The sequence below is a fragment of the Seriola aureovittata genome, chromosome 20 (genome assembly GCF_021018895.1).
Source record: "Seriola aureovittata isolate HTS-2021-v1 ecotype China chromosome 20, ASM2101889v1, whole genome shotgun sequence".
Classification (NCBI taxonomy): domain Eukaryota; kingdom Metazoa; phylum Chordata; class Actinopteri; order Carangiformes; family Carangidae; genus Seriola; species Seriola aureovittata.
The window spans coordinates 17436566-17446834 of NC_079383.1; the positions used below are offsets into that span (position 1 = coordinate 17436566).

General features: G+C 44.5%; 1 protein-coding gene across 19 annotated transcripts in view; it reads left to right on the forward strand.

The window, feature by feature from the left end:
• The window catches only part of scrib (scribble planar cell polarity protein), a 64251-nt gene that overhangs the window by 51212 nt on the left and 2770 nt on the right, over positions 1 to 10269 (forward strand). For 3 of the 19 annotated variants that reach the window (XM_056363635.1, XM_056363638.1, XM_056363639.1), the window contains 15 exons: positions 125 to 175; positions 735 to 788; positions 1089 to 1211; positions 1910 to 2020; positions 2403 to 2456; positions 2732 to 2899; positions 3316 to 3475; positions 3589 to 3829; positions 3912 to 4001; positions 4094 to 4276; positions 5766 to 5918; positions 6532 to 6671; positions 7142 to 7179; positions 7705 to 7779; positions 9472 to 9526. In XM_056363635.1, the coding sequence (XP_056219610.1) occupies positions 125 to 175; positions 735 to 788; positions 1089 to 1211; positions 1910 to 2020; positions 2403 to 2456; positions 2732 to 2899; positions 3316 to 3475; positions 3589 to 3829; positions 3912 to 4001; positions 4094 to 4276; positions 5766 to 5918; positions 6532 to 6671; positions 7142 to 7179; positions 7705 to 7779; positions 9472 to 9526 (1696 nt within the window). Of the gene's footprint in view, positions 1 to 124; positions 176 to 734; positions 789 to 1088; positions 1212 to 1909; positions 2021 to 2402; positions 2457 to 2731; positions 2900 to 3315; positions 3476 to 3588; positions 3830 to 3911; positions 4002 to 4093; positions 4277 to 5765; positions 5919 to 6531; positions 6672 to 7141; positions 7180 to 7704; positions 7780 to 9471; positions 9527 to 9653; positions 9684 to 10269 lie in introns of all 19 variants that reach the window. The other 16 variants (XM_056363654.1, XM_056363636.1, XM_056363645.1 and 13 more) reach the window with 15 other exon arrangements.

The following is a 10269-nucleotide window of genomic DNA, read 5'->3' on the forward strand; positions in this document are numbered from 1 at the left end:
CTATTATAAATATTCTGTTTTCATATCATCTCTTCATTTTATTCCCTGCTTTTCCATGAGTCACTTCCAGCACAATAGAAGGTGTTTTACAGGTGACCCTTTTGACCTTTCCTCCCACCCTTAGCCCAGCCACCACTCTTCCAACAGCTCCCTGGCAGGCAGGGAGACCCGCTTCGTAAGTGGGTCTCTGGCCCAGTCTGCTCTGGCCTGGATTTTTTTTTAGAACACGTGTCAGCTGCTCTGAGCCCTGCATCTCTTAATAAAACACAGAGACAATAACTAGTTCAGCTATCATGTCTGCCAGTCTGAAAAGCATGTGACCGCTTCTCTGTGACCAGCTGATTACTGATGCTTTGCCTCATGCAGACTGGGTGTGTCATTAGAGAAGCAGCAGTGAGTTTTGACTGATTGTCCTTCATGTCTCTAACTGACCAGCTGTGGATTAATATTCTTTAAAAGGATGATAACAAAGTAAAAATTCAAATTTTCCTTGAGCTTAATTATCTATTTTTAATTAAGTTCAAATGTGACAATGAGAAGAATTAGAGATCAAATTGGCTCAAGGTAAATCCTGGTGGTGTTGCATTGCTGGCCTGGCATCATCCTAAAGAAACAGTTGTGTAAATTTAATGACTGTTGAAATCCAAATAGAAGGTGGAGATCTATGCATTTTTATTTCATTGTCATTATTTTATTTTGTCATTTTTATTTATTTATTTTTTATTTTTTTACAGGCAAACATTCATTACACCTCCACTCCCACTGCCAAGGACAACGCCTCATCATCAGTGAGTGTCTATGGAGCTTGAAAATCAGCCACTCAGCAAATAACTTAACATAGTAGAGCTGGACCGATCACAGTAGTTAACCAATATATCAAGCCAATATATATTGGCCTTTTTTAGGAAATATTTATCTGACAGATGTGTGAAAGAAATTTTCATCCTAACTCCATAGACCAATCTGATGGTAATTTATGATCAGGCGCATTTCCACCATTGACTCCATTCATTTTGAGTTGTCTTTCATGCTAAAGTTTTGCATGTTTGACTCTTCATTATGTGAAATATCATGTGTTTTCTCTCCAGACGCGTCCGGGTGCCATCCAGCCAGTTGGCCGTGTGCGGCCAAGTACCTCCCCCGCCACTCCGGAAGGCCACAGTCCCAACCCCTTCCAGCATGGCCCCTCCCCCTTCAACTCCCAGACCTCTGTAAGACCCCTCACCACCACGTAGGGCTGTTTTCCACCACTCTCAGCTCTGTGCCACGCACTGTGACTGCACAGCCCCAAAAAGCTGGTGTCCAGCAACTGTACATCAGACACAGATAATTATGGCACAAGAATGATTTTTGTTTCTAAATGAGAACCAAAGAAAGGAAGACTTGTATTTGAATTCACAGCAGAGCTTGCATCTGTGCAGGCGGCGCTGTCTTTGAACCCCGGGTACACCTGGAGGTTATCGGTGTTTGAACTACACCTGCAAACGGAGCATCCCACCTGACTCCTCATAATTGCAGCTCTCTGAAATGTTCAGTCATTTCTTTTTTTGGCAAGCAGCATAACTGAATTGGTAAAGAGTGACAAACCTATGATTTCATCTCGCATCTTCCTGATTATTTCACAAAGGTGCTCATACAAAAAAATCTGTCATGGCTTTGAACTTTCCGAGCCCTACTGTCTGTCTTTCTCTGGCATACTCCCTCCTCTCTCACATGAAACCAGCTGCCATGCTGTTCACCTGTTCTCCACAGTCTTCTTCAACTTTGCTGGTTTTTTTCATAGTCTACCCTCTCCTCCATGTCTGTGTCTGTCTGTCCTCCCTACCTCCTCTTCTTCCCCTCGCCTCCTTTTACCATATGGACTACCCCATCCTCCATGCCCTCCCGTCCCCCCCTCCCCCACCTGCAGCCTCGTGCCCCTTCCCCCACCTCGCCCGACGAGCTCCCCATGAATGTCAAGCAGGCATACAAGGCGTTTGCCGCCGTGCCTCGCTCACTGGCAGTGCTGGAGCCTCCGCAGGTAGGCCATGCTGCCCGGACTCGCCCGGGTCACAATGACACAAGCATGCTCTGCTGATTGGTTGGTCTCGCCCCGCCCCCTCTTGACTGGAGCAGGCTGTCCTATAAGGAGCCTGCACCCTGTCGGGGGGCCTGTGACGTGCTGTGACGTGTGGAATGCCTTCATCGTTGGTTTTTGTACTCCAGTGCCATCATCTGTCATACTGCTGTTGACTCTTGGTCCATTCGTCCATCCATGTGTGGCTCGTGTACTAATATTCAATCCTCTTTTTTATATATTGTATCCCAGCTGCTAATCAGTCTGCCTGCTCTGTATCTCTGTCTTCTCCTGAGTCTGAGGTTCCTAAACATTTTTAACTCTCCTTATTTCCTGCTCTCCCCAGCAGGACCTGTTTGGTGTGAGGAACAATTTCCACCCAAAGCAGCCTTCTCCAGAGGTGAGTACACATATCGACCCAGAAATAATAAAAGCACAGCTGTCTAAAATGAAAAAAGTAGGTGTTGTATTATATTTGAGGAGTAAAAGCGCATGTGATCTCATCATCAGATTTTGCTACTGTCTGTTTACAGTTAGTTTTGCTCTAAAAGGTTTTAGGAAATCACATGCACGAGTTATAGATGGCTTCCAGGTTCTAGATATGTTCCAAGTGTACTGTAGAAAATCCTGGCTCTTAGTCTGATAGTCTGGTGACAACCTCTGTGGCCTTTTCAGCCTGAGTTGAACAACGAGGTGTTTGATGATGACATAGATGGTCAGGAAGGAGCTGGTAAGGGTCTGACTAGCAAAGTCTCCCCTCGGCCCTCCCTCGCATCTGACCGTCGGGAGTATATGAGCCTGGCAGCAGTGCCTCGCCTCTCCAGGCCGTCAGTGGAACTGCAGGTACCCACCGCCTCCACCACAGCTTGGGCAGCCCTGTTCTTCTTCTGGGCTGTGGTGTGCTTGGCTTGACCGGTGGTGGTGTCTGTTCTCTCTGAGACTGAGAGTCAGACGTGCTACTTCTGTCAATAATGGAACTGCCAGTTACTTGACCTTAAATCAGCTCAATGGTGCTGGGTTCTGATTGAATTTTTTCTCTTTCTTCTTGTCCGCGATACTTTTTTCTGTAGCGTCTCTTGTGATTTTGGCAAATGGCTCTGCAACAATGCAAATGGCAATAAAAATCAACTTTTTAGCAGCAAATATAGGCATTTCTTTTGCTGTCTTCTCCTTTGTGAATATTTCAGGTGCTCATCTCAGCACTAATCTAACTTGCATCATTTTGTATTCTGCCCTTGATTTTTCTTGTAACCCAACAGAGTCCCTCTCCTGGTGGTAAGGACAGCCCAGAGCAGCGATCTTTCAGGGACAGACAGAAGTATTTTGAGATCGACGTGAAACAGCAGACTCCAGAAAAACCCAAACCTCGAGTTTCTCTTGTTGGAGAGGATGACCTTAAGAAAATGAGGGAGGAAGAAGGTATGTATCCTCCAGTGTGTCTCCTTGAACGTCCGTGCTGATAACTAATAAAACCTCTCACTTGGGTGACCTGCCCTCAAAACTTAAAAGCCCGTCTGTTCATCTCACGCCAGCGAGGAAGTTTGAGCAGCGGGCGCAGGAGTACCTGCTGGACGAAGATGAGGAGGATGAAGAGGAGGATCTGGCTAAGCAGGTCGCTCAGATGAAGGCCAGCGGCAAGGTGTTGCTGGATGGAGTGGAGTATAAAGTGGAGCCAGTGTCCAGCCCAACTCAGCATTGCTTCACACCACCGAGCTACAACGTCACACCACCGAGCTACAACGTCACACCACCGAGCTACTGTGGCAGCTCAGGGTAAGAAACTGTATATTGTTATTTCTTTATACATCATTTTCTTTTCTTAATTTCTTCAGCTAACTCTTTCTCTCGTGCGTAGACCCTCCTCTGTTGATGGTAAGGGAGAATCTCAGAGGAATTCACTGGAGGACAGCTTCAGGCTTGAGCAGAGGCCCAACTCCATGACTGGGTAATGGCAACGTACAGTATCATGTCTGTGAATGTCTGTGTGCCGTTCTTTCTGTCACTGTAGTCATGATTTCTCCTCCTCTGCCTTGTCAGTCTGATCCCAGTGTACCCCGGGGAGTCGGCCGCTCCTATCCGCACAGCCAAAGCAGAGCGCAGACATCAAGAGAGAATTCGCATGCAGAGCCCTGAGCTGGCTGTGGCCCCTGACAAGGACCTGTCCCCTGCTGAGAAACGGGCTCTGGAGGCAGAGAAAAGAGCCATGTGGAGAGCAGCACGGTAAAGTATCAATGTCACACACTCACTGAAGATAAAATGGCTAATCAGGTCTTTTGTTGCATTTTTAAGCTTTTACTTTGCCTTTTGTCCTCAGCTAATATTTCTTGCACTGATGGTAATATGGACGTGTTAGAGATGAAGTGAATCCAGTTCGATACAGTTTGAAGTAGTTACTTTAATACAGTATCATAGTTCTCCTGTGGTTGGAAGAAGGAAATTGTAAGCATAACAAATTTACGTTTTCGCAATGATGAGGCAATTAGTCTTTTTAGTTACAAGATAAAATCCTGTTAACTCCTGATTATTTTTCATTAGTAAATGTTTAAATTATTGGATGAATTAAACTGTCTTTAAAATGTCATTGTTAATGACAGAGGACAAGATACCATACAACAAGAACTGATTGCTGACTGCTTAACTAGTTGCATAGTAGTAGTAGTAGTAGTAATAATAATGATGATGATGATAATTTTGTGACGACATAAAAGCTAAAGAAAACCAAGCAGAACAAGCTAATCCTGGCAAGTTATAAGAAGCAATATAACTATAACCAGCTATGCTTTTTTTTTTCTTTTAATAAAACATTATTTAAGTTTCTGTCAGCTGATGAATTAGTGATAAATGACGTCAGGACTACGTTGAACTATGATGCCTTTTTTGGCTGCTGGTGAAACCTTTAGTTGCAGATGAAGAGGGACATGTACGTCTCATGTTAGTTCATGCCGCCACCCCACCCCACCCCCCCCCACCCCCCTCCTGCCACGCTAATATTAACATTTTCACTTCTATATGTTCACACCAGTGTTTATAGATATATCGTATATAATATTTTCACTCTTCATAATTTTGGACAAAGCAGGTGTCAGAAGCAGAAGGGGGGCGGGGGTTGTGTTGAGTGACAGGTGTGATATAAACCTTGACTGTGATGATAACACTGGCAGAGGGAACATAGAGTAAATAGATTTCTTGTATCAGTTTCTTTAAACAGATCTTTGCGTATATACTTCTCACTTTTTGCCCTAAAGTTTGAGCCTACAGTTTAAAGGTAAATAGCAAAGGCAAAAGCAAAGAAGGATACTGACACTTACTGTCCCTTATTACCTGATAACCAGTTTGTTAAGCAGGTCAATAACAGGGTCCATTTATTTGCAGTCAACCCAAACATAAGTTCACAGTTGCTTGTGTTGTGACACCAGCATCCTGTGTGTGTGTGGTTAGTCTGTCTTTTCTCTCGATATTTAAAATCTAAAAGATCTAGAAAAGAAAAAGCCTAAAAATGGGATCTTATTTAGCATTTCTGGCTCTGTTAATTTTGTGGGTGTTTTACCTTCCATTCTTTGGTTTTCTTCTCTTTTTCTGTCTGTGTGCCTTCCCTTTATTCCTTCCTCTCCTCTTCACATTTCTCCTTCATCCTGGTGTACTTTTCATCCCACCCTCTCCTCCTCTTTTTCAACCTCTCCCCCCCCTCTCTGTGGCCTTGTGGGCACAGGCCCTGTGGCCTAGAGGAGGATGTTAGGCAGTATGAGCAGGACCTGGCTAAGAGGCTCTACCAGGCCCGAGTGAGGGCATCTCAGGGCACGGCCGCGGCCCCCCAGCCCCCCACCTCTTCCTCTACCTCCTCCTCTGCAGCCTCCCAGCTCAGGTCTGCTCCACGGCCCCAGCCACCAGGGCCAGACGCACGGCATCATGGGGGGTGTGCTGGGGTGCTTTGGCGTTGCGGTATTTTGCTAGAGGCAGAGTTCAGAAAGGTCCAAGCAAGCACTCACAGCAGCGACACTGTGCCAGTGCTTCCACTGCCTTTCTAGTGCTGTCTTGCTTTTGCACGTCTTTGCTGTTTCCATTTCTAGCTTCCTCTGGTTCCTTCCTCTCTGTCCTCTGTCTCGTCTCCCCCCTCTCTGCAGCACTTTTCTTTTTCATTTGTGCCTTGCTGTTCTCTTGATATTCATACTATTATTTGTACTAACACACAGCTTGCAGTAAGTTTGCGAGCTATTTGTGAGTTAAGGGTAAGCCTACTAGCAGTAGGTAGTCCTTTTCCTGGAATGCCTCCCTTTTTATTCTGCTATGAAATTAAACCGGTTTGGCACAGCAAACCAGGACAAGGAGCACCCAAAATTAGTAGTGACTGGCACTGCACCCACCCCAGTGGTGTGTGCCTCTCAGTCTTTGTATCTTTATTTCTTTAAAGCTTTCATTTTTCTTTTTATTTACTTTTTTATTTATCCTTTATCTGATGGTGGTTGTTTCTCTTGTAGAATGAAGTCTCTGGAGCAGGATGCACTTAAGGCTCAGATGGTCATAGCCAAGTCTCGGGATGGGAAGAAACGTGGGACACTAGACCAGTTGACGGAGTCGCCCTCGCCTGCCCCCACCCCCTCTCCTACACCAATGGAAGGTATGAAGCTGCTGTCCTTAAAAGCACTGAGGCCTATTCATGTGGCAAACATCTTCTTGTTGTTATGTACTTACCATCCTCTGTACTTAATAACAAGTGGTTTTTATACAGAACCACCACCATCAATTTCTGAGTTGTTGTGTCCATACAGTAACTTAAAGTCTCTCAGGTTGGCTAACCAGTGTTTTCTGGATCCTCAACTTCAAATGAGGGGAGACTGAGCATTGCCTGTGTCTTCCCCTAATATCTGAAATGTTTAACTCTTACCATTAGATCAATCCTACTGGAATTTTTAAGAAATGTTCATGTTTCATTTGATGTTTTTCTGAAGCACTTGGTAACTTCTGTAGTAGTACTACATAAGTAAATCTTTACTTACTTACGAGTAAATCGCACGTATAGCTTGATCATTCATTTCAACCCTTCTTTGCTTTTCTTGTCCAAGTTGACATTTTGTTTTTCTCTGACAGAGCTCAGTCCTCGAGGAGTAACCTCACCGGGCAGGCTGGTAAGCACTAAACCTTTTTTACCTCTTCTTCATTTCCACTTTGTGACTTATGCTTTCACTGGCCTTTGTATCGGTGTGAATGGTTTAGTTTATCCTTTGTATGGAGCTTGAATCATCAAATATTTGAACACATCTGTAACAATGACTATGCAGTTTAATCTAAGGAGCTTTATTTGAGAAGGGCAACAAATAATGCTGTTTGTTTACAAGATGGAAAAGGCAAACGTAGTTTGCTTCAAAAGACATTGACATTAATCCTTCATCTTGCTCATTGTCACTCCAGCCAATCAGAGCTGAGAACACGCACTGCTCTCCCACCATATGCCACAGCTGGCTGTCTGAATCACCCATTAGCCTCTCTCCCTCCTACCCCTTCCCTTTCTATTTCCTCCACCCTTTTCCCCCCTCTCACACTTTTCTCCTCCGTTCTTTTCTTTGTCCCACTCTCTTCCTTCCTCTCTGTCCTCATATTTTTCTTTTCCCTCTCCCTTGACCTCTGCTCATCCCTGTTTACTATCCTTCTAGTCCCTGTCGTCAAAGAAGTTTGACTACCGACAGTTTGCCGCCATTCCTTCTTCCAAACCCGTATACGACATCCAGGTATTGGCTGCATGCCGAGCTCCGGGCCCCCCCCCCCCGTTCCCCATGGCTTTCCCTGCTGCCTCTCCCCTGTAGTTTCTGTTGATCAAGAGGCATCAGTGCAACTGCAGTCTGGGTTGTGGCTCAGTGATTGATCAGTACTTCTTCCTCTGCACTATGATAGTGGTGTGGCTCACTAACTCTCACTTGCACAATGAAGAGAGACTTTTACTTTAAACAATGACACACAAAATCAGCCCTGGGTCTCCCTCCCTCCTGGTCTGCCTCCCCTCTCCCTGGTCTCCCCCTCACTACTCACACGTAAGAGCATCTTTAGCAGTTACCATCATACCCATCTATCTCTCAGCTAACTAATCAATCACAGACAATAACACTCACCAGCTGCAGAGACACAAACATGTTATTGATCCCACTAACCAGAATTGGTTCCGGGGGAAAATAGCCACAAACTCTACATTTCATCCACTCACAGTCACGTCCATCAGCTGTCCTGTTCCACGCATGGGGCGCACATCAGACAGAGGAATAACATGTCCTCCATAAGTTTTCTTCTCATGCTCTGGCTTTTGAAACACTGATCTGCTAAAGGCTTTCCCTCTGCACTTTCAATAGTTTTGTGTAGGAATAGCTCATTTCTTCCTCTTGAGATGGCAGGGGAAGCAGGGGAATCCTGGAATGGCGCTAGAGAATGAGCAGAGCTTGTCTGGAAATGGTCTTTCATTTTTTGTGGTCAGGTATCTGTGGTTGTCCGTCACAGTGTCAGTCTGCGCTCCTGAGTGTGGGGGCTCTTGTTTGGTTGTTGTACAATGACCTTTGTGTTCAGGTCCTCCCTCCGGTGGATGTAATTGAGTTGTAAGTGTGTTTGCATTCTGTTTGAAATTCCTGCACATGACTTGATGAAAGTTCTGTTTAAAGGAGAGGTTCAGGTTTTTCCAGATCTAATTTTAATACACTACTTACATGCCTAAATCAATGAATTGATTAATTGATAATGAAAACGATTGTTAGTTGTAGTCCCAGCATTTTGTTGTGAGTCGGTGGATTTTGTCCCTTATCTCATACGATGGAGTTGTGATATGAAGGAATCACTACAGCAACTAATAACTCTCAGTGTACATATGGGCATGTGAGTATTGTATTGAGAAAGACTTGAAAAAAGTCTGAACCAATCCTGCGATGGTGTTAGTAAGGTGACTTTTGGTTACGTAGAACAACCAGCTTCTAGACACTGATAGTGAGGTAAAGTCAAATTAAAATCTAACCAAATAACATTAGGAGTGGTGGTGTATAAAAACATAGATGAATACATCTTAACGTGCTGCTTGGTTTTCCATTGTGCATTGTTGACATTGGTTCATTGTCGGTGCTGTACTGTTGCTGTTGGCTGTCTTTCTGTGGATGTGCCTTCACTACACAACAAACCCCGGAACTGATGACCTAACTTAACCTCCCTTTCTTTTAACATGCCAATCTCTCCTGGGGGAATAGTTGAGTAGAAGTACTGTGGTTCTTGTGGCTCTTAAAGATAGGGAGCTTCAGTGCTGCCGGCTAATCCAGTGAATGGCTGGTACTTCGCCTCACCGTCTCCCTTGCTGCCAGTTCCACTACTGACATGGTGAAGGCTTCCCCAGGGATACAGGTTACTAAACAACCCTACTGCTCAGTTATTCATGGTCTTTTCTTCTCTTCCAGTCCCCTGACACAGTTGACGACATGCAGTTCATCGACGATGGCTCCAGCAACCCAGGTGAGTACGGGAGCTATTCAGTTTGTATGAAAAAAGGCTTTGTAAAAGGGCTAAGTGTAAAAAAAATGTGCATGGACCATCAGAAATGCATTTATTACTTCAATTTGTTCTATCCCCTTTGATTCAGGTGACTACCTGGGATAAGCAGCTCCTATTGGTAGGATCCTGTGTGCATGTGTTTGTGGCTCTCTGTTTATATGGCAGAGTATGTATGGAAAGTGTGTTACTTTTTGGATTTATACTCTAACCTGCTTGTTGTGTGGCAAACTGGCATAGCAGTGGGTTCAGGTATTAAGCCCGGTTTATTTATCAGGTATGCTTCACCCACTGATGCCCACAAGATATGTAGCAGAAACTGATGTTGAGACCAAAGTAGAAGAGAAATTTGTTGTCTAAGTTAATAATCTCATACTAACCTTGATCTAGACTGTGCATGATTTTCTTTGAAGCTTGAATGAAACTAGTGATTACAGGGAGCTCTAGCAGTTTCCATTAGCATGTTGGTGTCATTATGTTTACATGCACACATCAAACCAGGTTACCAAAATCCTGCATTCAGATAAAATTGTTTAACTGTAATTATGAGCACCTGGAATAATTGTGCCATTACAGCATAACTCTAACATGTGCAATAGGTCAGTAACCAGAAGTCTCATCTACCGCCGACTTTATCAGTAAGACGTGTGTCCAAAATAAAGTGATTGTAGTGGTGCTGTGTTTGAAAATGTTCAGTGGAGGGAACA